Genomic DNA, 26,939 nt, shown 5'->3' on the forward strand with positions numbered 1-26,939 from the left:
GTATTTGATTAGTAATGTCGTATGTACCATTTTAATTTATTTTTGTCACATAAATTGGAATATTTTTTCCAAACTCCATAACTATTTTCATGCTTTACAGAAGATTCAAGTTCTACCATCAAAATTTTATATCGACAAAATTATATTTGTTGTGTTTTGCAAAGTCCTTATGTCACTTACCACTTTTCTCCTGGTGGGTCAGTTTTAAGTCTACAGACTTAGAAAGTTAAAATCTGATTACTTTTATCATCAACAGAAGAAAGTTTATCGCTATTAACTTTATAACATTACTTGTATTCCTTTTCCTAACTTCAGTCAGAATATTTTGTGTCAGTTACATCATACAGTTCTGCCTCTAACTTTTCTGCCCCTGACTATATTTTGCAATAAGTAACAATAATGGTTTAGTGTTCATCTAATTTTATCACCGACTTCTTAACTTTGAATAAGAAAAAATAATTCAGGTTTTCAGAAAAATCAATACTATTTTAACACTCAATGTCTTTCTTTCATAAAATGTGATTACAACGGGGAAACAAGAAAAACAATAAAGTCAAGGAAAAACCTGCATTGGTTAAAACAATGTATTTAAGATTACAATGTAGTGAGAAACCATGTACAATGAATCTGTTAAACTTCGCTTTATCACAATAATTAGATTTATAATTTCAGAAATTTCTTAATTTTGTAGAGCAAAAAGTAATTTTTTACCAGCTTGTAAGCAAAATTTATAAGAGTTTCCACTAAGATAGTTTTAAATATAAGGAAAAAAATCTTTTAAAATAACCACATAATCCTGAAAAGGCAGGTAATGATATACATTAATTTTAAAATTACCTTCTTAATGGCCAGGTGGTTAGGACGCTTGACTCACAAGCTGAGGGGCTCAGACTCTAATTCTCTTTTCACTCTAGGGCTGTTATAACGTAATTAAACAGTGCAAGATTCATTAAAATAATTTTGTGATTAAAATATAATGAACGTGTCGTTGTCATACCGTTTAAAGTAAAGATTCAGAAATGTGGTATGTTATGCTGAACTTTGGAGCATCACCATATCATTACAGCCAATGTCGTCACATTTGGTCATGCTCTATCTGATGACACCATAACTTGAGAACAGTCTTACAGCATGGCTTCCGTTGCAAAGGGCTCCCTCTTTGGGCCCTCATGTCCGAAGCACTCTACTGCTCCTTGCAAGCTTTTCATAGTTTATTTAGAAAACGAAGACAACGATTTCTCAGCATTTATTTCAACATTATGATCAAACAGAAATAAACAGCGTTGCATCTGGTGACTTGACGGAATGTCTTTGCGTGGAATAGCTCAATACCTTTTGCAATCTCCAAACGCTTGAAATGTTCGACAGTTGAACTTATATGTAATGAAAGTATATTAATAAATAGAATTTAGAAATTGAGAGATCTTTCTATTATTATCTTTAATGCTTGCATTTTGTACTTGTTAAACATTTGCTACATGCCATTCTGAAGGACCTCAACATCCTCAATACAGCTAGAAGTATGTAAGATGTTCAAAGATGTGCAGGTGACTTGTGTCGCTTTTAAAGAATGATACCTTTCTTACTTTTTTACGTACTGTTGCCTAGAAAGCTTTTGTCATCAGCCTTTGTGTTCGCCGACTTTTATCTATTACAAGATTTCATTCACATTCCACTTTCCATGGCAAGGGCACGATTTGTAATAAGTGTCTTTTTTGGATATCCCAGTGTTATTAAATACTAGGAATATACTTGTCTTAGAAGTTCTAAATCCCCAATTTTAAAACATTTTCTAGCCTGAATGTATGAATATTTTGTGTCAGAAAAGGTTGTTACATACCTTTCCCAGAAACAATGTCATCACACTACTTACAAATTCCAAACAATGTCAAAGGTTAGTTCTGATACATGCCGTTCTACTGCAACTTTATGTCGGTCGTGGTTATCACATGACTTACTAATTTGCATATTCAGAATAATTTTGATGTGACTATTGTAGTAATATTGTCTTCAGAAAAACGAAAGGTGGAAGACTTTCAAAACGTCATCCTACTTGTGTCTCCACAACAGGTATTTGCTGTCCATTCTACAAACTTTCGTTATTCTGTACTTGTTTGAAGTCGTTATAGCTTTGATATTACTAACTATTATACGTGTATCTTCACAAAATGTGGCAGCATTTCAGCACATATTTCAAGTCTTTTGCATACAAAACCTAATTAGTTTTTCTAGTGAACTATTTTTAATAAACTATAAAAAGATCCCTCCATAAATATATCGAGTTCTTTTTACTAGTCCAAGTGCAAAGTGATTTTCATGTTCAGATTAAAAAATACTTCTTTTTATCTGAAAAAAAAATTAATTTGCATAATCTCTGAAACATCCCAAGTAAATTTCAGTTTTTCTCAGTAAAGCTTTATGTTTTATCTCCTATTTTCTCTGTCCTAACAATATATGGTGTTAGTCGATTTGATCGATCTCGTAACCATCATAAAAATTAGGAAATATATCTAAATTACTCTTTCTTTTGTTCTAAAATGACTGCAGATTGTAATAGGAAACCACAAACGTTTATTCTGAATAGTTTAATTATCGTAATAGTATACATCTATTTATATTTATTAATTTTTTGTTTTATTGACTTTTGAACTGTGTCTGACAAGTTGAAAATCATAAGGCACAAATGCAGTTTACATTATCGTATCGAATAGTGTTATGTACAAGGTGCTTACTAGTATACCCCATAAAGATTATTATTATTGTTTTTCTTTATCTTATCCAATAAGTTTCTGTTTGTACACGTTTTACTTACTTTTATAACAGCAAAAAATAGTGAAAAAAATGATAAATATGTAGCTTCGTAATTAAATATCAAACACTCTTTTCAGTAAAACTTCATATTTTATCTGTTATTTTTTTTCTGTTCTAACATTATACGTGATTCTCCAAGTTGTAAGATAAGTAATAAAATATAACGAAAATAAAGACTGCAAAATGCAAGAATAAAACGTCTAGTGTCATTAGTATTAATCATAAAGTTTCAAAGTACTTATGGTTAGAGTTTAGACTTCTCAGCTTTTCTCACTTTTGTTGCTGGAAGCTGACTTAGAAACGAAACGAAACAAAATGAGTAGTATAGTCTGTCTTTTTCAATACGATTTATTCAGTTTAAAATTAAAATTCCTGAGAATTTCTTTTAGTTTTCAATACATATTCCTATGTTTAGTTTACTTCATCGACTGAAGTTCAAACATGCAGAATATAAAGCAAAGAATCGTCGCTCCTTAGTTTAACACCGTCAATATAAAATAAGCTTATGCGGAGCAATTCCCAGAACTTTCACTGCTTTGGAAACACAGTGAGATATGATTTATCAACTTATTGACAATATAATGGTTTTGAAGACAATTGTCTAAAGTTTTATAAAATGTTTATGTTATGATTTTGTAGAAAGTCCAGGCCGATCTAATAAGTCGACAAGAGGACGTTTCTTACAAAGCCTATTCGAATCTCGACTCCGAGAATATAGTGTAATATAATTTGCAAGCTTCTTTACAGTACAGTGGTTGCAACAAGAATTGTCTAATGTATGTTTAAAGTTATAAAAGTGTACAAAGTTGCATCTGATAAAATAAACTTAAATATTAAGATGTTAGTTAATCTCCTGCGTGGTGAAATTCTAGTGTTAGTGTAAGTATAAATGTAAGTTAACATAAACATCCTGTTTTCTATACCACCATGCTTACAGAGTAATCAATAAATACGTAATGTTTAGTGATATAAATACGGTCCGTTTTGGTTTAGTTAATATTTTTGTCTTAGCCTTCTTACTTAGACCCGACATGGTCAAGCGTGTTAAGGCGTGCGACTCGTAATCTGAGGGTCGCGGGTGCGCACCCCTGTCGCGCCAAACGTGCACGCCCTTTCAGCCGTGGGGGCGTTATAATATGACGGTCAATCCCACTATTCGTTGGTAAAAGAGTAGCCCAAGAGTTGGCGGTGGGTGGTGATGAATAGCTGCCTTTCCTCTGGTCTTACACTGCTAAATTAGGGACGGCTAGCACAGATAGCCCTCGAGTAGCTTTGTGCGAAATTCAAAACAAACAAACCTTCTTACTTGTCACTTCAGACCTCGAATTCCTGTCCCACCAACTACGCCCACCTATTCGGCTGTGGGGGCATTATAACAGTCAGCCTGACTATTCGTTCATAAAAAAATAGTACAGTAGTGGCGGTGCGTGATGGTTATTAGCTGCATTCTCTCTGGAGACGGCCTACGCAGATAGCCTTCATGTAGCTGTGAGCGAAATAAAAACACCCGAACAAATCAATATCTTACAGTTATTTACAAGTTTATAAGTATTATCATTTTCAAATAAATGCGTAAATGTAGAGTACTAAGTAAAAATATTTGGAAAACAATGATGTCTTCTACTTAGGTTCTACGACGTCATCGTCTGAGCTCGCGAACTTTACTTGCTAATCCTCGTACAAATTCACATGTGGAGATAGAAAAATCACTTTTTGTAGACTTTACATATGCATTTTGAAATGCCAAGAACTATAAATTACAATAGTAGTACCCAAAAAATACATTGTAATTCACCAGGCTTCTTAACTAAATTGTATTCAGTAAATAGCCTTGATTATAATACTTCAAAATTTCTAACAATACAGAAACCGATATTTGAGAATATGTTTTTTAATATTTATTTTAAAATTAAATAATAAATAATACTAAAAGCTAAAATATAATATTCAGTTTGATGCCAAAGTTACTTACATACTTTTATAAAATAATGGTTGGATAATGTGAATGTTTACTGAGAGTTAAACTTGGCTTGTTCGTTAGTGAAGTATCATCCCCTGGTTACTTTACAGCAACACTGAGGGTTTATAATTCTATAACTAGGGCTTTATACCCACGATAAATAGGGTAAAGACAGCCAGTTGTATAGCTTCATGTTCCACAAGTAAAACGCCCGGCATGGCCAGGTGGTTAAGGCACTCAACTCGTAATCCGAGGGTCGCGGGCTCAAATCCCCGTTATATTAAATATGCTCGCCATTTCAGCCTTATGGGCGTTATAAGTAACGGTCGATCCCACTACTCGTTGGTGAAAGAGTAGCCCAAGAGTTGGCGGTGGGTGGGGATGACTTTCATCTAGTCTTACACTGCTAAGTTAGGGACGGCTATCGCAGATAGCTCTCGTGTAACTTTGCAAGAAATTCAAAACAAAGCAATCCACAAGTAAATAAATGTTAGTCATATAAGGGAGTGTATATGCCCGGAAAATAAGCCTAATTCATACTATGTTGTTTTTCTCTTCTGATATAAATATTATCTAAAAATAAAATATCCGTGAGATTATTTAATATTTTAGTGTACAGATTAAAAAATACGCACAATAATAACTTGCAACAATAATTTTAGAAAATAGCATTTAAAATCTAGACGTTTTATTTTAAGAACTATGTGTAGAAACTTCTAGCGGAAGAGTTTCTAAAAACCTACAATAATGAAAAATAAATATTTTTTTAATTACGAGTAATAGGCAAGCTACAAAAGATCCTATGGCCGATCATTAACACTATTATTGCCATCGTTTTCGGCCCTTAAACCAAGAACATCTGTAGAAGTAGATGTAGTAATCTTTTAAGTAGTGTTATGTTACCCCAGCTTGAGAAACTACCTAAACTAAACGTGTAAACTAATAACGAATCTTTGTTTGTGGATGAATCTACAAAATACTCATAATTTCTCTAACTAAAAATTAATTATCACTGTGAGAAAATTTTGTGGCTTTTTATTTTTGTCAACAGTAATTTTATAGACTTACAGCGCAAAACTTCTGGTTCATTTGCATAAGGTAGATCGAGCGAAAATATTTCATTGTGTGTTCTTCATTTCACCATTTACTGAGGTTCATAATATTCACTTTCTAGACTGTATCTTTTTGTCAAGATTTCTTTGTACATGAACCTCGTTTAGTGGGTTGCGAAATTCGTAAGTCAAGAACGATCTTACTTTTTTGTTTGAGGTTTGAAATTAATTATGTATGCTGATACAGTTTTTGTTTCTTCACGTGAGATATGGTCTTACTGAAGACTTTCTTCAGTATGAATAAACTTTTTCAAACTTTTGGAAAAGCTGAAACTGATTTTGCATTCTAGACAGTCATTCTTACAACTAAAATTTACATAAAATAACCAAATTTGATTTTTTTGCAGCATGACTAGAAAAAAGTATTATAGTTTATAATAATAACCCGGTTACGGTATTTATTTATTTTTGAAATTATGAATTGACTATGGTACGTATATTCTAAAAGCGATACCCTGGTGGTACAATTTGTTTGTTTTTGGATTTCGCGCATAGCTACTCGAGGGCTATCTGCGTTAGCCGTCACTAATTTAGCAGTGTAAGATTAGAGGGAAGGCAGCTAGTCATCTTACCCACTGCCAACTCTTGTGCTACTCTTTTACCTACGAATAGTGGGATTAGCCGTAGAATTATAACGCCTCCACGGCTGAAAGGGCTAGCACGTTTGGTGTGACGGGAATTCGAATTCGTGACCTTAAAATTAGGAATTGAACGTCTTAATTCACCTGGCCGTGCCGGTACTATTTGTATGCTTTGTTAAAATGTTTTATTTTATTTTGTTCTGTTAAGTTACGCTATTGAAGAGTTTGAGACTTTTATTTTTTGTTATTGTTTTGTTAAATTTTTGATTGTAAATTAGATAAATAACGTATTTTAATTTATAAACTTACCTTAAAATCTGAAATAGCGTTTTTATTTAGAATTTTATTTGTTTTAATAGTTAAAGACTCTTCATACAGGGGGCAGAGCGGTTTTGCTTTACCTGTGTTCTGGTTCAAGAATGCGCTCGAAGATAGTCTAGAAGTAGTAACATTGCATATCTACATCTTAGGGTAAAGGTGAGGTTTTGGTTACATGATGTTTATTTTATTTTATTAGTTCTCCTGGGATATGATAACGTTCTATTCTTTCCATAAATGATAAATGGGAAGAAGTAATCACGACTGCAATTTATATTCTTGAACGTAGTGATATAATAACCGTTTAGAAGGCATGTCTTACCTACACCAAATGATAGACATAAATTAAGATGTTGAGTACGTTGAATATGTTAATATAGCCGAAATGTTATTGCTGATACTAAAGTAAAGTAAATTTAGTTTGTTTTAGCTTGTTATTTAACTTTTAAGTACCTTTGCGATAAAAATACTTCTGCATTGAAGCTTCAGAGTTTTTATGTTACCATGGTTACACATACGCTTCATAGATCATCACTTTCTACTGTTATGATTGGTTGATATTTATAACAACATATGTGATGTTAGTTAAGAGTGTGGTAAGCCGAACGAGGTTTGTGATTTGAAATTCATGTGATGTGACTGTTGGCTGGCTCAATTGGTGTTGAAATACAGGTCTGAAGTACCGGGTAGAAACTTTATAGGTGAACAGTATTGTTAAAAAAATATACAACTTCGTATGTGTTTCTTTTAAGCTTGATTTTTTTCGCTACTAACTTTATCGTAATTTCACAATTGTAACCATGAATAACGACAATTTCTTCTGTGAGTATCTTCGCAACGGACTGAGAAACAAAGATGAAGAGGCGCTGTACGCCTGTTTTGATTTCTTTGATGTAGATCGAGATGGATGTTTAAACATGAAAGAATTCGGGAATCTTGCTAAATCTCTGTTATCAGATCCTTCGGGAAAGCCTTACCCACTGTCAATCAGAATGCAGGCGGACATGTTTTTTGTGTTTGATAGAAATAAAGACGGCAAGATCGACATGGAAGAATTCAAAATTGTTTGGAAAGATTGGATTAAAGTAATTCTTCACCCTGTTAGTGCCCTGATCGTCGTAGATGTTCAGAATGATTTTATATCTGGAACATTGGCTATTCGTAACTGTCCAGCTGGTCAAGATGGCCTAGACGTTGTACACGTCATTAATTCCATGCTGAACTCCGTTCCATTTGATGTTGTGATTTATTCTTTGGACTGGCACCCTCCAGATCACGTGTCCTTCATTGACAATGTCAAGCAACGCAAACTTCACACTGACAGCAAGATATCCGCTGATGATGCTAAGCCTTTCGACACTGTGGTATTTGAGGGCCCACCTCGAATAGAACAGAAACTATGGCCGAGACATTGTGTTCAAAACACGTGGGGTGCAGAACTGCACCCAGACCTGAAGGTTGTCCAGAACGGCGTATGTGTGTACAAAGGGATTTGCTCGAATATTGACAGCTATTCCGCTTTCTGGGACAACCAAAAAATGTCCGAAACTAAATTAAGTGCTGAGTTGAGAAAGTGGAACGTTGGAGATGTGTACATCTGTGGCCTGGCCTACGACGTATGCGTTGGATCTACTGCTCTTCACGCGCTTGAACATGGCTACCGAACAGTAGTGGTGGACGACGCCAGTCGAGGGGTCAACATGGAAGAAATCGCTCTCATGCAGAAAACACTTATTTCCCGCAACGCTGTAGTGGTTACGTCTGATAAAGTGAGGGATATGGTAGAAGGACTTGACCGTCGTCCTGAGATGGGTTACAGAGCGGCACTGCGAATGGCTAACGACCAGGTGATAGTATGAAGACTAAATTAACTTCTCGTCCTATATTAACCCATTTTTCCGTCCAGAAATTTTAACTTCGATTTTGGCACCTAAACCTTATTTTATTTTACGGTTTACCTGTGTTGTATTAAACAAGCACATAACGTGTCCTTTTTATGTCCAGTAGAAATTATCTTTTTAGAGGAATTCAGATCAATTATAAGTAAAAGTATTTTATTGATTACAGTTTATCTTTAAATGTTCACAATCACATTTCAAACGATAAAAAACACAAAATTGGATAATAAAGAATGTTTCAAAATTAATATATTCTAAGATGATATGTATTTATCATCCTAGTAAACTAAAATGGTCATACGTGACATGTATTTAATATTATATTAGAATAATTATATGTCATGTAGATTTCTGATTCTGTTAAATTAATACAATTGTGTGTAACATTAATTTATTTCTCTATTAGGTTATCGAGAAAGATTTCAGATACAGTTATAACTGAACCTTTTATTGTGTGTTTTCTTTTGTGACATTTTATCTATTTGGAGCTTTGGTGGTGCGAAAAAGTAATTTAGTTTCAATTACGTATTGTAAAAAGTTATGGAAGTTTGAGTTATTATAATGTTTTTAATCAGATAAAATTAATATTTAAAAATTGTTAATGAGATAATTTTAATTGACAGTTGATGAGAGAACTAGAGTGTAGATGTTTGTTTTTCTCAATTTTCGTAATGCAGTTGTATTATAAAACCGTTTAAGGCTGTTAACTTACTGCTTTGAAATATTTTTTAAAAATCGTATTCTGAGTTAATGTGTTATTAAAAGAAATATTTCCTAATAGTATTGCAATGGGAAAGAGTATGAAGAACCCATTTCTTCTTCAAGCTTTGCTCGGTTAAATTTAATAACAGAAGACATGAAAATGTTGAAATAACCAACTGAAACAGTTGTCTATTCATTTTGAGACACATTACTTACGTAACAGATTAGCTAATGTAACTTAATATGGATAATTGCATTTCTTTCAAAAGTTTCTTGAAGTAAATAAAAACAAAACAAAAACATACCTGGAAAATGAATTGAACATATAAACAAGACGTCCTTTCTTTCTTTGGACACATTGTCGTGTTGTTTCAAAATGCATGTTAGAAAACTCAGTGAATCACATTAAACTTTTATCACATTTGTTGTAATAATATAGTGTTACTGTGATAGAAAAATTATGAGGTGATTTTACTGGTGGCACAAAGCTTTCATTTAGAATGTTTAATTTGTAGAATCCAAGGCTTCCAGTCTTCTGAACTTTAAAGTTATAATATTAGTTTTAATTGTGTACATGCATTAAATCAATAAACTATCAATAAAAATCAGTGTGGAATGATTTGTGGATATCAGATACAACTTTTCATACACTAAAGATTGCAAAGTACAAAAAAAACCATTGAAAAACAACTGAATTTTATCTAAAAGGATTATATTATTATGTGGTTTCAAAAGCTTGAATAAAATTCCAACCCCATAATGAGTAACGTCGTGTTCTTAACAAGGTAACTCGGACAAGCTGCGCAATGAAAAGGAGCATTGGATTTTTCCAGAATTGCAGGTTATAAATATTTTAATCCTCTGGTTGGAAATGAAATACAAACCCTATAACTCGAGCGCTTTCAAAAAGTGGACCTTTCTTCTTTAGGGGTAAGGTGTACATAGTGATCTTTAAACTGAATAGGTACTAAAAATAATACAGTAAAACCTGTCTAAGGCGGAATTGCACAGGACAGAATAAAATTTCCGGCTTAGACATAGTGAACGTGCATTTCCTTAATTATAGATAATTTTTGAGCGGAACGTTATACTTGCTTGACTCAAGAGAAGTAAGATGTTTGTGAATAATGCTATTATACTGTTTATGTTATATTTATTAGAATAAGTACAAAAATAGACATTCAAAATATACATAAGTACACAAAATCTTAATCAAATCTATTTGAAAAAGTGTCGAATTTCAACTGTTTCGTTTTTTTAATGAACTTTCTCATCCAGTTAAAAGACAACGCCAATTCTACGGCCTTTTCATGAAGTTCATTTTCCCCTTTATTTATGCATACAATTTAATAGTTAATATAAGTTAACACTTGTAATGAAGCAGGAAGTTCTATTTCCTCAATATTTTTTTCTATTTTATTCATCTTCTGAATATCTCACACTGTTACCATCTTGAGATTCTATTGTAGATTTTAATTCAATTTCATCAGTTTCTGTTAAAACATTCTTGTCAACGTTCACAAAACACAGAATCATCTGCATCAATCTTCTCAATCAGAGTTTGGATTTCACTAGAATCGTCATAACAAATAACTTCTCTACAATCTCCGCCATTATCAATAAATTAATCTACAGTTTCGAAAGCACTTTACTACGCATTTGATTAAATGATTTAAAAATGCAATTGCATCTGATACGTCAATTTTCAATGTCATTTCAGATGTTATCTTTCAATGTTTCCAATAATATCCCGAAGCGCCAGTTTTCTGAATTTCAATTTTATATACTGTATAATTCCATTCTCCAGTGGCTGTAGAACTGATGTTGTACATGGAGGTAGAAAGACTAAACGAACATTTGAAAGTTGAACTTCTGGGTGGCAAGTTGCATTATCTTGGGAAAGTGCAATATTCCTATTTTTTGTTCCATTCTTTGTTTAATTTGTTCAACAATCCCTCGAATACAGCACTTATCATCCACGATTTATTATTCGTTTTCCATTCCACAGGAAGTTGATTCTTCCTTAAACTTTAGAAACAGAATGGACCTTCACTTTTACCTATTACTCATGGTTTCTCTAGTTTTCCATCAGCAAATGCGTCCAAAAGTACAGTCAATCGTTCTTTCGAATAGTAACCTCTGGAACAATAACGGCAGAAAAAAGAACAGAATATATTTAACCAATACTTACTGTACGAAAATGTCCGAGAATTTATTAATATTTAAACAAGTTATTAATTAAATAAGAATTTATTAATATTTAAACAAGTTATTAATTAAATAAGAAGTTATTAATATTTAAACAAGTTATTAATTAAATAAGAATTTATTAATATTTAAACAAGTTATTAATTAAATAAGAATTTATTAGTATTTAAACAAGTTATTAATTAAATAAGAATTTATTAATATTTAAACAAGTTATTGATTAAATAAGAATTTATTAATATTAGAGATTATTAATTAAAATAAGAAATTAATGTTTAATCAAAAACATATTTTCTGTCTTATACTTGTTGATAGATGAGGCAGGTGAAAGATAGTTTTCTGTCCGCGTTACGCAGGTTCCGCCATATAGAGGGCCTTTTACAAGGGAAATCATAAGATAATAACATTTTGATATTTCCGGCTTGTACAGGTTTTACTGCATTAGGAACAAAAGTGCACACAGATTATTTAACTAACCGCTAAAGATGATACTGGAACCGAACATACTATTTTTCCGTGATGACAAGAAAACCTACTGGTAGATAAAATTATATATGTAAAAAACGGCTGGTATGCGTAGAGAAAAATCTATGTAGAGGAGCGAACAACGTTTCGATCTCCTTCGGTCATCGTCAGGTTCAAAAAGAAAGAAAGAGGTATCTGACTGATAGCTGACCACATGTTTGAAGGCGGTTGTGTTTAGTTATAATCTTGGTAAATACATAGCATGGGTATTCTCCAAATATATAACATCAGCCAACTCATTCATCAAAGACTTTTAATTTCAAATCTAAACTTAATCATAAAGCCTTAATGGCCAGTTTCGATGTCATATCCCTCTTTACAGAAGTTTCAACCACTGAAGACTGCAAGGTAGCCTTAGAACTCTATATCCGAGACCCTAACTCATCAAGAGACATTCCCAGGAACCCTTATATAATTCACCACGATGAAGACAAATTTCATATTCAACAACCACAACTATATACAAACAAATGGCCTAAGTATGGGCAATCCAGTGTCACCAGTTCTAGCCAATATTTTTATGAAACAAGTTGAAACACAAGCAATTAACACAGCATTACATTCACCACCATACTGGTACAGATATGTAGACGAGACGATTGCAGGATTTGCATCTACAGAACACACGCTTAATTTTTTTTAATCACATTAACTCTATTAATTTATCTTATGTGATTTATTTTTAATCACATTAACTTCACATGTGAACAGAAATAAACCAATCAGATATCATTTCTGCTTCATATACTTCTGCATACCATATATTCCCAACATCAGCAGAAAAATAACCAATATTTGGCAAAAACCGGTAACAAAATATGACATCCCAGTTAATACCAAATTTATTCAAAAACCAGGCACAAAACTTAGGTCTATACTATGTACAAACACAACACCAACATTATTTGTATAATACAATGTGATAACTGCCACGACTTCTATATTGGAAACCAGATTTAAAGAACATAAAAAGTCACCTTCACACTTTTTCGAACACTGCAAATCAAATAAACACAACATAACCATAGAAAACACTCAAATACTAAATAAAGAAACAAACATAAACAAACGCAAAATTAAAGAAGCCTTACTTATACAACAACTCAAGCCTAAAGTAAACCAATTTATAGGAACACCTTTATACCTATATTAATAAATATATCCAACATCTAAGCACGCCCTCTACATTCCTACACTCAATTACACAACCGCGTTCAAACATGTTGTCAGTTACCTTATTCTTTCTTTGTGAACCTGACGATGATCGAAGAAGGTCGAAACGTTGTTCGCTCTTCAATATAGTGCTTTCTCCACTCTTACCAGCCGTTTTTTAAATATATACTATTTTTCAAACTGATTAATCAGTAAAGATGGTATTGGGACCGTATATATTAGCGTTCAAACTGGTTAACTAACCATTGTGTCCGGCATGGCTCGCGAGTTGGGGCTCGAAACTCGCAATCTGAGGGTTGTCGGTTCGAATCCCCGTTACACCAAACATGCTCGCCCTTTTAGCCGTTTGGGACCGTACATACTAGTCTTTGAATTTCTTAACTAAGTACTAAAGATAATGTTTGCATCAGGTATACTCCTTAAACTGTGTAACTAACTATCAAATATATTTTGACTTAGGATTCACATGATGATGTTTGGACTGAGCATGCTCCTTCTAACTTGTTTACCTATGAAGGATGTTTCGGTTCAGAAGCGTTTTGAAAGATATTAATTAACTTTTGATTAAAATTTCTGAATGTACACATAAATAACGTTAAAAATGGTCAGGTCTTTCAGCATATTTATATGTGATAACTCTTTCTATTCAGTGTCTGTATACTAGCCCCTAGCACTTACAATGCTAGAAACCGAGTTTCGAAATCTGTGGTTGGCAGAGCACAGACAGACATTGCGCTTCTGTGTGCTTGATTTCAAACAAACAGATATCTGTGTTGTGAATAAGACTAGATGTGAAAAGGCTTTTTAGTATTTTTTGTATGTGATGAATCTCTCTATTCGGTATATGTACAATGAATAAAATTACACATGTACATTGTCTACCAATACATGAATAAGACTTAACAGCTATTATATATGTAAAGTATCAGTAGACGTGAACAAATACATATTACCGTCTACTCGTTGTATTCTCCTTTCATTATTCACATCAAATAAAATACCTGTAATATATAAATATTACCTTAGACAGAATTAAAACGCGTGTGGTATTGCTACATTTTTCTTCTTAAGAGCAAAGTTAAATTCGTATGGCAAATTTTCGCCTTTCGATGGATAATATAGATCTCGTAACCTCTACTGTCTCTTTCCTCCCGTGGAAAGTATTGAACATAATTGACACATGTCCTATTGTCATGAATGATATTAATAAACGTATGTACAGTTTACCTTTTCCTTTATTCTCATGTGTATGAGACTCATTTGTTGATTTCTTTTAAATATTAAGATAGTTTTGTGGTTAGTTGAGAAATGTTAGCATTAGAATGTTTCTAATTTATTGATTTGCTATATACGATAATATATATTCCTGCTGGCTATCCATTCAAAAGAGGCTGAATTTGTATTGTATATCCTACTAAGACGTTGACGAGATTATACAGTCCGTGCCGTTGAGATATACCAATGTTTGTCTGTTTTTGAATTTTGCACAAAGCTACACGAGGGCTATCTGCGCTAGCCGTCCCTAATTTTGCAGTGTAAGATTAGAGGGAAGGCAGCTGGTCATCACCACTCACCGCCAACTTTTGGGCTACTTTTTTACCAACGAATAGTGGGATTGACTGTCACATTATAATGCTCACACGACTGAAAGGTCGAGCATGTTTGATATGACGGGGATTCGAACCCGTGAACCTCGGATTACAAGTCAGCGCCTTAACCACCAGGCCATGCCGTGGCCTGAGATGTTCCAAATCCAATTAATTTTATTTGATGATTAGATAATAACTAAAAGTGACGTTCAATTTTTCCATATAATTAGCGTTAATGTATTTTTATATATTTGATGGTCCTCCTTCCTGCACTGATTGTTAACCACTTTATCTTGCTGGATCAATAAAGTAATCTTAAGAATGTTATTGATGGCTCTACCTCCGTTATCCTTAGGCCTTTGCATTGGTTGTCCAGGGAAAGGAAGATAATGATGTTTTATTCCGTAACTGGTTCTCAACTTATAAACTGTTAGAATTTTTAGTGGCTAAACTGGCAAGCATTCTGGATGTATTTAATGTGTAAAAATGAGCGAATTAAAAAAACAAAACAGAACATTTCCAAATGTTCAAACATTTTTGTTTTTAATCTTGAATTAAACTGGTAGATGTATGTGTACATTGTGCATTTAATATATTTTCTACTTGACTTTGTTTTTTTTTTTTTTTTAAATCTGGATTAACTTTATAGTTTCTCTAGATGTTTCGCATGGGTAATCAAAGTCGTGGAACTGTTTCTTCTGTACAGTAGGATCGATTACTTCACATGCAGGTGATATATAAAGTTCACGCAAGGATCTGCATACCTATGTAGATGTATGTGCAAATTACAATATATACATAGAAAACGTGACGTATTAATCTGCTTACTTGTCAAAGACAGTGACGTAAAGTTCTACATAGCTCCCCACACATATACAGTGGCTTTCTGAAAAGAGAACCCTATCTTAAGAATAGTTTGACCAAAGGTTTTTATCTTATTATCATTTAACCTTCTTTGTTTTGGTCCAATTTATATGTTTTATGTAAAATAGTAAAACACTTTTGCATGTTTGATACCGTTTTCATATTAGAATTTTCGATCCAGTGTAACTGAGTGTGCAACAAAAACATTTATCTGGTGTTATCTTTATGAAAACAGAAGACGCGAGCGGCGTGGTTAACAATTATATTTACTAAACCTGATTTATTAGAAGCATAATATGGTACTGGGAATAACGAGCTTATTTGTTACGCACACACATTTATGCATTTCTTTTTGAACGGTTTAAAACGTTTAAATATAATTGTTTTAAAAATGAACTTCAAAATAATACTTTCAATCTTTGAAATGTAAAGTGTCGCCTCCGTTAATGTTCTTGAAAGTGTTTGTTTTTGAATTTGATAATGATTATGCCAACAATTTAACTTTTCTGACTAATGATTAATTAAATACAATGATAATAAGTTCTAAAAGCTGATTATACTTTGAACCACAGGTAATTAACGTTTGTTTTAATTAAATATCACGCTAGTCGCTTCTGATGCTTTTTTTTACAACGTTTCTTTCGATGAGGATTCAACATGGATTTTAAATACGTCAAAATAGACGTATAAAAAATGACGTCTTTTGTCTGTCACAACGCATCTTTTAAAATAACTTTTGTTTGGTTCGTTTTAAATTTCGCGCAAAGCTACACGAGGACTATCTGCGCTAGCCGTTCCTAATTTAGCACCATAAGATTAGAAGGAAGGCAGCTAGTCATCACCACTCACCGCCAAATTTTGGGCTACTCTTTTACCAACGAGTGACCGTAACTTTATAACGCTCCCACGCCTGAAAGGGCGGACATGTTTGGTGCGACGGAGATTCGAACCCGCGACCCTGAGATTACGAGTCGAATGCCTTAACCACCTGGCCATGCCGGGTCGGTATAAAACGGACTCCGAAGATGAAATTCAAGAAGTAACATTGCTCAAATTTCAATTTTACCGCATGCAAAGTCTAGATATTTCACAAAATTACCCTTAACATTGCAACTATTTACAGTTATTTATATAACTGTTTATAATATTCAATTTTTTATACCGCTATTTTTTACACCATAACAATGTTGCTTTCGTATGCGTTCACAGAATTACTTTTTCTATAGCTATTCTTTGTACGACAACAGTGACATCTGGAAAAAAGTTCAAATTATTACTCTTTATATTGATTACACAACAAGATGATTCTAATTCGATAAACGTTCACTGAAATATTGATTTTATTTCTATAATTGCAGAATAACATTCATTAAAATTAGGCCTAGTATGTTGTTTTATTACTTATAACAATGTTTATCACCACTTCATTATTAGACCTAGTATGTTGTTACAAATACTACATTGTTAATCTAGTGTCTTTGAGGTTTATAAGATTTTAAAAGATATATAATAATAGTATTCCAACCAAACTATATTCGTCATATCTGTTGTTGACGACACTTTTCGCACAATCCAGAACTATTTATGTTGAATGGGATGCAGCAAACACACTATTTATATAAGCCACTTGATACAGTTTCGGTTCACAGTAGTGCTATCTATATTGATATATTGTAGAATAACAATGTTATTTATAAATCAGTTCAGAGAGCTACTGTTTGTTGGTATTAATTTCGATATAAAAATTGGCATTGGCGGGAATTTATCGGAATTTCGGCCGGTCTCCTGAAACTTCAACAGACAGTATTGAAAAGTATTTGTAAATAATTCGCGTTCTTTCATTTTAAATGAAATGTGAGTTAGTCCCTAGTGACGCCCCGTAATTTTATACCATTGTGTGTGTTTTCTTATAGCAAAGCCACATCAGGCTATCTGCAGTGTCCACCGAAGGGAATCGAACCCTTGATTTTGGTGTTATAAATCCGTAGACTTACCATTAGACAACTTTCGTAATTTTACGATAATTTTGAATTTTCAAAGTATTTATTCTCAGGGTCGTGATCATACCAACTACACATGTGATTGTGGTCACTGATTGTTTGCTTGGTCAACCGCAACAGTGTTTTTTAATTGCAGCAATACTTCACTGATTACAACTAAATTACTCATTCAAATTATAATTACAAAATCTAAATTTATTTGTACTTACTGTTATAACAAATTGTTTGTTTCGAATTTCGTGCAAACCTACACGAGGACTATCTGAGCTAGCCATCCCTAATTTAGCAGTGAAAGACTAGATGGTGTGTGTGTGTTTTTCTTATAGCAAAGCCACATAAGCTATCTGCTGAGCCCACCGAGGGGAATCGAACCCCTGATTTTAGCGTTGTAAATCCGTAGACATACCGCTGTACTAGCGGGGGGCAGACTAGATGGAATGAAGCTAGTCATCATCACCCACCACTAACTCTTGGGCTACTCCTTTACCAACGCATTGTGGGATTGACCGTCATATTATAACGCCCCCAATGCTGAAAGAACGAGTATGTTTGGTGTGACGGGATTCGAACCGCGACCCTCGGATTACCACCTGGCCATGCCGGGCCTGATTGTAATGAGAGTTGATATAGTAGAATGGGATTTCGAATTCACAACCATCAAACTGCGAGTCGAGCATCCTAATCACCAGGCCATGTCAGGTTCTTGTAAATAATTACAGTCATCTCACAGGACCAATACTTCTTAACCTCTAATATCGACCATTAGATGTTTGATGTATTTCGGTAGGTTCCCCGAAAATGTTTTGTCTTAAGATTAAATAAAACTAAAATTAAGAGTTACAAGTATTTTTATTTATTAATTTTGAAGTTCATATGTCCTACAGAGTGCATAATTGTTTTCGTGGTTTATGCCATGAGCACATTTTACTGACGTTACGACTAATACAAATTGCTTGGTGAAGTATTCGTCATATGATGCCATTTTTATTTATACTGACTGAAACAAAGGCAACAATGTACTATACAGTGATGCAAGTGGTTAAAACAGATACTAAAACAGATACCACTCCAGACACCCTTGGACCCCTTTCTGGGAATTCATTTATCCAACTTTATATAAAACTATTCTATTGGAGTTTATCACGAAACTAATAGGACACCTTGTATTTACTTGAACATTTTTAAAGTAACTCACTTATTAAATTGAAATTTATTCTGTGGATATATTACAGTAATTTCTCCATAGCTAACATGGTATATATTTTGCTCTTGAGACCTTGTTTGCTTACTAGTGTCAAATGTTTAGAGATTATTTACCCTCATAACACTTTGCTAACTTGATATAGAACTGTACATTTTATCTTAAACAGAAGTGTTGCTATATTATGCATAGTTCTCAATTACAGGTTTTACTTTGTTTCTACTCAGAATACAGAAGTTATTCGTTTACAATAAACTATTTTAAAATATCAATACTTTTAGTCAATGGATGATTACAAATTACTCCTAAAATCATGTTATCATGTGCAACATTTATTAATTTATTTCTATTTCTACACACACTGTTCTCCTTTCATCAAGTTTACTTAGTATTCATGCTATTTTTTTTTTTTTTAAATTGATTAGCTTTACTGTGCTAGTACAACACTTGCTGGTCGTGCTCTGAACAAACCCACTATTATAATGGGTAATGAACTTCTCTGATTGATTAAATATTAAGTAGGTAGGATCAGTACCGGTATGTGCTAGTTTTTCTTCTGTCACGAGCATGGTTACCACGCTTTGTGTTCGATACGAGCTTAGCTTCACAGAATTTCGATTTATGAGGTCAGTCTGGACGTGGTAAATCGATAGCCGCTCATATTTTGAAACACTTTCTACTGGATTTGGTGCACACTCTTGCATTATGTACAATCACGTGTACTTATTGTAGATTCTTTCTTCCCTGTTAAGAAATCCCAACTAATTGAAAAATATTACCATAAACTAAATTTTATCTAAAACTTTGATTAAGTAACCTACCACAAATACCAGAATAAACTGTAAACATGTAGGTTATCACAAACATCAAAATAAACTGTAAATATGTAGGTTATCACAAACACCAGAATAAACTGTAAACATGTAGGTTATCACAAACACCAGAATAAACTGTAAACATGTAGGTAATCACAAACACCAGAATAAACTGTAAATATGTAGGTTATCACGAACTCCAGAATGAACTCTAAACATGTAGGTTATCGCAAACACCAGAATAAACTGTAAACATGTGGGTTATCACGAACTCCAAAGTAAACTCTAAACATGTGGGTTATCACAAACAGCAGAATAAACTGTAAACTGGTAGGTTATCACAAACAGCAGAATAAATTGTAAACATGTAGGTTATCAGGAACACCAGAATAAACTGTAAACATGTAGATTATTACGAACATTAGAATAAACTGTAAACATGTGGGTTATCATAAACAGCAGAATAAAAACTGTAAACATGTAGGTTATCACAAACAGCAGAATAAATTGTAAACATGTAGATTATCACAAACATCAAAATAAATTGTAAACATGTAGGTTATCACAAACATCAAAATAAACTGTAAACATGTAGGTTATCACAAACATCAGAATAAACTGTAAACATGTAGGTTATCGCAAACACCAGAACAAGCTGTAAACATGTGGGTTATCACGAACTCCAGAATGAACTCTAAACATGTGGGCTATCACAAACAGCAGAATAAGCTATAAACATGTAGTTTATCACAAACATCATCATAAACTGTAAACATGTAACTTTAAAGAGCATAAACAGAACAAATTTGAAATTTATAGCAAAGCCAGCTCGGGCTGTCTACTCTGAGGGGACTTGAACCTCTGATTATAACTCTTTAAATCCGAAGCTTTATACTACACGTTAGTGTTTAGAGTGGTACTGAACGTGGTATTAAAGTTGGTTAAATTTTGAGAGAGTTATTAAAATGCGTTAACGATTAGAGTGTCATTAAAAGCAGTTAATGTTTAGAATGGTATTAAAATAGATTAATGTTGAGACTGGCATTTCTATGGGTTTATGTTGGGAGTGGTATTAAACAGGTTCATACTGAGACTGATATTTAAAGTATTCATGTTGAGAGTAATAATAAACTGGACTAAATTTGAAAGTGGTATTAGAAAAAGTTAATGTTGAGAGAAATATCCAAAGGGTTAGTTTTGATAATGGTATTAAACGGGTTAATTTTGAGAGGTGTATTAAAGCAGAGTAACGAAACATGATGTTCAAAAGAGGATGACTTAGTTTCACGTTTACATTAAATGTTGAAATGTGTTTCCGTGAAACTAATTATTACGTGAGATTCATGTCGTGACGAAACAGCTGCCACCTAATTATTCCTTCTGACGTCTACACACTGAAAACAGTTAAATCCCTCATATTAAACAACATCATATACTGGTACATGCTTGACAGGCAGTTTATTATTTGGAAACACCGCTGATAAGATTGGTATCATATACTGGTACATGCTTGGCAGGCAGTTTATTATTTGAAACACCGCTGATAAGATTGGTATTTACGGAAGGTGTTTTTTTTTTAAACTTATCTTCACTCTCTTATCAGTGGAAGAAACCGCTCGTTAAAAACTAAAACATTTTGTGAATCAACTGTTGTCATTCCAGAAGTGTAATATTATGTCACACAATTAGCTCACTTGGTCGGTGTACGTCTTTTTCATTTAAATATATTTTAATTAAAACATGAACTATATACGGTATACAGTTAGTTAAGGCGCTTGGCTTGAAGTTCTGAGAGTTGCGGGTTCAAATTCCCTTCATTCCATACATGGTCGCTCTTTCAGCCGTGGGGATGCTATAATGTTACGAGCAATCCCGTTGTTCGATGGTAAAAAGTAATCCAAGAGTTGGAAGTGGGTGGCGATGACTAGCTGTCTCACCTCTAATCTTACACTGCTAAACTGGGGACGGCTAGTGGTGATAGTTCTCGTGTAGCTTTGTCTGAAATTCAAAAACAAACACTAAAAGCTATACAATATACCATAATTATATCGTACCCATTGTAAGGGGAGAACTTAATGTTTTAGGGTTATAATCCATCAAACGTATCGTTGAATCACAAGAGAGGGAGAAATTAATATTTGAAACAAGGTATTGCTTACTATACACAAATCTATGATTGAAATATCCCATAGACATGTAAAAGAGAGTAACGTTTTTAAACATTTTAACTCATAAGAAATGAAACAACAAACAAAATATATTTTGTAAGTTTAATAAAAACTATTGACCCAAAATTCAATTAATCAGCCATGGTGTATTCTCTAATTCTGAGTATCGACGACTATGGTTATCCATTGTTCCTTATTTCGCGCTTCATTCACCAGCATCCCTAATGTTAGTTTTTCATTTTCAATCCATATTCTAATGACAGGGAGCTAACGAAGTCACTACCCGCCTTTTACTCTATTTTAAACAGAGATTTCTGCAAATCTTCCCACAGTGAACTGTCATTGATGCTGTGTTAACTTCAATCAAGTTATGTTTCCAAAGTGTATTGATTTCCGTTTAATAATCGCCTCCATCGTGTGGTAATCTTTAATAATTAATAAACGAGCCAACCGTATAGATATGAGCTACAAATAAACAATAAAAAGATATAGCAAACTGACTAACAATAATTAATGTTACAAATCAATCCACAAGAAACAACCCAATTATGATTAGAATGCATTAGTTACATACTCTCTCTATTAAATGTACTTTTGGTCATAATGCCAACAATGAATTAAGAGATTTATCCATCGTAGTTGATTTACACATAGTAAGGAAACGTAAGGAACGTAAGGAAATTTATAGATATATAAAAATTGTTTATTTGTTTGTTGTTCCGCTCAAAGCTACACAATGAACTGTCTGTGCTCTGCGCACCTCGTGTATGGAAACTCGATTGTAGTATTATAGGCTTTCATACTTACTGCTGAGAGACTGAGAATAATCTCAAAATAAAATAAAATATTTATTTAGTAATTTACTGTATACAGGTAAAAAAAAACCTAAAATCGAGGACAGTGTCATACACGCTACGTGATTCAAAGTCTTACTTCGTCATCATCAGGAAAGCAGTAGTTGGAATAATTGGGCAGAGTGGGAGAAACATTCGTGGATGAAAACAAAGAACGACATTGGTAAGCATAAGTTTAAATTGGACAGAAAATGATACTTTATATGAAAAATCAAACAAAATGAACTAAAAACAATATAAATTTTTATTTTTTAATGAAAAATCTAAGAAAGAAGACATTTCTGGTGAAATTGTAACCAATTAAAATAACTGAGAATATTTATAACGCACATATTAGAACTGAATATTGTAAATTAGTTAATAACTTACAACCGAAAACAAAACAGCAAAATCGATTTAAGGTACTGACTTTAAAACATAATTTTATAAATAAATTTCATGCAATGATGAATGAAAAAATTATAAACTACATAGCATTAACATGAAAAGTGCAGGCTAATTCCAAATACATTTATATTACCAAGGTTGTATGTCCATATAATTGGAGACAGTTTAAACCTACTGTTTGTTGTTAAGCGCAAAGCTACGCTGTGGTTCATTTGTGCTGTGCCCACCTCGGGTATTGAAATCCGGTTTATAGTACCTTAATATTCAGAATTGCCACTAAAGAGCTCAGTTTTCAGAGATTAAAATAAATGTACAGTTTGGAATTCTTTATAATGTTTTTTGAAATAATTAGATATGTAACATCACATGACAATGATATTTAAGTGTTTCGTTGTTCACTAAAATACGTGTAGATAAAGTCGTGGCATGTTCTGAGAATAAATTAAAAGAGAATAAAAATCATACTTTATAAATAATGGATACGGCCAACTTTGTTGAAGTATGTATTATAATTTATGTGTTTTCAACTTACGATTAGCCAAATTTCTAAACAGAGTGAAGGCTCAACCGAGGGTCCTCCAGTATTACCGTAACTGTGTTACTTTGTTAATGGACAGTTCCTGAAACTGAAGCGTCAAGCCAAGTTGGAATGAAACCGGATATTTGGATACTGTCAGTTAAAGACACATTTTTAATATGGTGGCATGGCAAAAAGAATATACCTAATTTTGGTAACTATCTTAAAAACATGAACAGTTCTACAAAATGTCCTTGGAAAACTGACAATAATAAGTAATGGCTTTTTTGTGGGTATTTTCGTAAGTAGAAGTAAGAATAAGTTGGAAATCGCTGTTTACTTCAAACCATTGTCAGTAACGAAACCTTACATCAGAAAACATGTTATACTAAATCTCCAAAGATCACTTTTTTATTATGTCGCAAATATGAAAGCATTAACGTTCTTGATTAATGATAATCTAGTATGTTACAGCAGAAGGAAGTTTTATTGGTACTCTAGTATGTTACAGTAGAAGGAAGTTTTATTGATACTCTAGTATGTTACAGTAGAAGGAAGTTTTATTGATACTCTAGTATGTTACAGTAGAAAAAAGTTTTATTGATACTCTAGTATGTTACAGTAGAAGGAAGTTTTATTGATACTCTAGTATGTTACAGTAGAAGGAAGTTTTATTGATACTCTAGTATGTTACAGCAAAAGGAAGTTTTATTGATACTCTAGTATGTTACAGCAAAAGGAAGTTTTATTGATACTCTAGTATATTACAGTAGAAAAAAGTTTTATTGATACTCTAGTATGTTACAGTAGAAGGAAGTTTTATTGATACTCTAGTATGTTACAGCAAAAGGAAGTTTTATTGATACTCTAGTATATTACAGTAGAAAAAAGTTTTATTGATACTCTAGTATGTTACAGTAGAAGGAAGTTTTATTGATACTCTAGTATGTTACAGTAGAAGGAAGTTTTATTGATACTCTAGTATGTTACAGTAGAAAAAAGTTTTATTGATACTCTAGTATGTTACAGTAGAAGGAAGTTTTATTGATACTCTAGTATGTTACAGTAGAAGGAAGTTTTATTGATACTCTAGTATGTTACAGTAGAAGGAAGTTTTATTGATACTCTAGTATGTTACAGCAAAAGGAAGTTTTATTGATACTCTAGTATATTACAGTAGAAAAAAGTTTTATTGATACTCTAGTATGTTACAGTAGAAGGAAGTTTTATTGGTACTCTAGTATGTTACAGTAGAAGGAAGTTTTATTGATACTCTAGTATGTTACAGTAGAAGGAAGTTTTATTGATACTCTAGTATATTACAGTAGAAAAAAGTTTTATTGATACTCTAGTATGTTACAGTAGAAGGAAGTTTTATTGATACTCTAGTATGTTACAGTAGAAGGAAGTTTTATTGATACTCTAGTATGTTACAGTAGAAGGAAGTTTTATTGGTACTCTAGTATGTTACAGTAGAAGGAAGTTTTATTGATACTCTAGTATGTTACAGTAGAAGGAAGTTTTATTGATACTCTAGTATGTTACAGTAGAAGTAAGTTTTATTCATACTCTAGTATGTTACAGTAGAAGGAAGTTTTATTTATACTCTAGTATGTTACAGTAGAAGGAAGTTTTATTGATACTCTAGTATGTTACAGTAGAAGGAAATTTATGACAACCTAGTATATAGCAATAGCAAAAGGTTTTAATGATAGTTTAGTCTGTAGTAGTAGAAAGAGAGTTTTATATGCAAAAACGGCTCGTTTGGGCTGAGAAAACACTTTACATAGAAGAGCGAACAACGTTTCGACCTTCTTCGGTCATCGTCAGGAAACGTTGTTCGCTCTTCTATGTAAAGTGTTTTCTCAGCCCAAACGAGCCGTTTTTGCATATAAATTTCTCAACAAGTGGGTTTCTCGTCATCACTGATTAGAAAGAGAGTTTAATGATAATTTTGTATGTAGCAGTGGAAAGGGTTTGTAATGTTAATGTACTATGTAGCAATAGAAAAACCTCTTAATGATAGTTTAGTATGTAGCAGTACAAAGAGGTTTTAATCATCATACTGTTGATAGAGTTGTAAACTATTAAAATATAAAAATATTACGTTAAAGCTATTCAGAAAGAATGTTTTTTCTATTGTCATCTCGCTTGTCAAATAACGTATTCCTTACAACAACAAAAAGTTTAAGGTATGGATCGATGAATTAGGTTAAACAAAATTCATGTAATGAAATAATAAAAACTAACAAGTAATTTTTACATAATAACATATTAATGTGGCAATATTTATAAATAACAAACCAGAAGAATTTTGAAGTAGAAATTGAATGGACATAAAATATTAGTTAAAATGATTAAATATAAATCTCACGAATATCTGAACACAGTAATAAAACTTGATTTAATAACGAATAATCCACTATTAGGTGATGAAGCTTGGAGACGTCTTGAATGGGTAGAAAAACTTTTGTCGTATTCAATTACTTTTGACATTTGAGCACAACCTACGAGTTAATAATACCGAATAATTTGATGAAATAATAACGTATAATAAAAATAATTTTAAAGTGTTAAATAAGGATGAAAGACTAGCAGGAATAGTTAGTAATTAATACTGGAGAACTTCTCAAGTTAAACCCGGATTTAATTTGATATTGCGGCTTGAAATAAGGCATATGGGTGTTAATTAACTATTGCAAAATTCTTTACTTCTTGTGGTCGCGGAGTAATATGTTGAAACATGGAGAGTGTACGAAACTGTTGGCCTGGCATTGCCAAGCGCGTAAGGCGTGCGACTCGTAATCCGAGGGTCGCGGGCTCGCGCCCGCGTCGCGCTAAACATGCTCGCCCTCCCAGCCGTGGGGGTGTATAATGTGACGGTCAATCCCACTATTCGTTGGTAAAAAAGTAGCCAAATAGACCATGTATATTTTATTGACATAAATATGTAAGAGTTGGCGGTGGGTGGTGATGACTAGCTGCCTTCCCTCTAGTCTTACACTGCTAAATTAGGGACGGCTAGCACAGATAGCCCTCGAGTAGCTTTGTGCGAAATTCCAAAACAAACAAACGAAACTGTTACTAGTCTCGCAATTTTTATAGTAAATTATTGAATAAGTATTCCACTTTAAGTATTGAAAAAACTTATTTTTAGACATTTACTTCCAACACTTGTGTTAATTTAACATTATTTTTATATTGATCTAAGTTAACAATGCTAAACGGTTCTTGATGAGGAGAAGCCCACTCGAAG

The 26,939-nt window shown here is 32.9% G+C and overlaps 1 protein-coding gene across 1 annotated transcript; it reads left to right on the forward strand.

Annotated features, from left to right (window-relative positions):
- The first annotated feature begins 6,880 nt into the window (after positions 1-6,880).
- On the forward strand, positions 6,881-9,987 carry Naam (Nicotinamide amidase). Its single transcript, XM_076494808.1, has one exon. The coding sequence runs from the start codon at positions 7,583-7,585 to the stop codon at positions 8,639-8,641; it is 1,059 nt and encodes a 352-aa protein (XP_076350923.1). The 5' UTR covers positions 6,881-7,582; the 3' UTR covers positions 8,642-9,987.
- The last annotated feature ends 16,952 nt before the right edge of the window (positions 9,988-26,939 follow it).

This window comes from Tachypleus tridentatus, chromosome 3 (genome assembly GCF_004210375.1).
Source record: "Tachypleus tridentatus isolate NWPU-2018 chromosome 3, ASM421037v1, whole genome shotgun sequence".
NCBI classification, from domain to species: domain Eukaryota; kingdom Metazoa; phylum Arthropoda; class Merostomata; order Xiphosura; family Limulidae; genus Tachypleus; species Tachypleus tridentatus.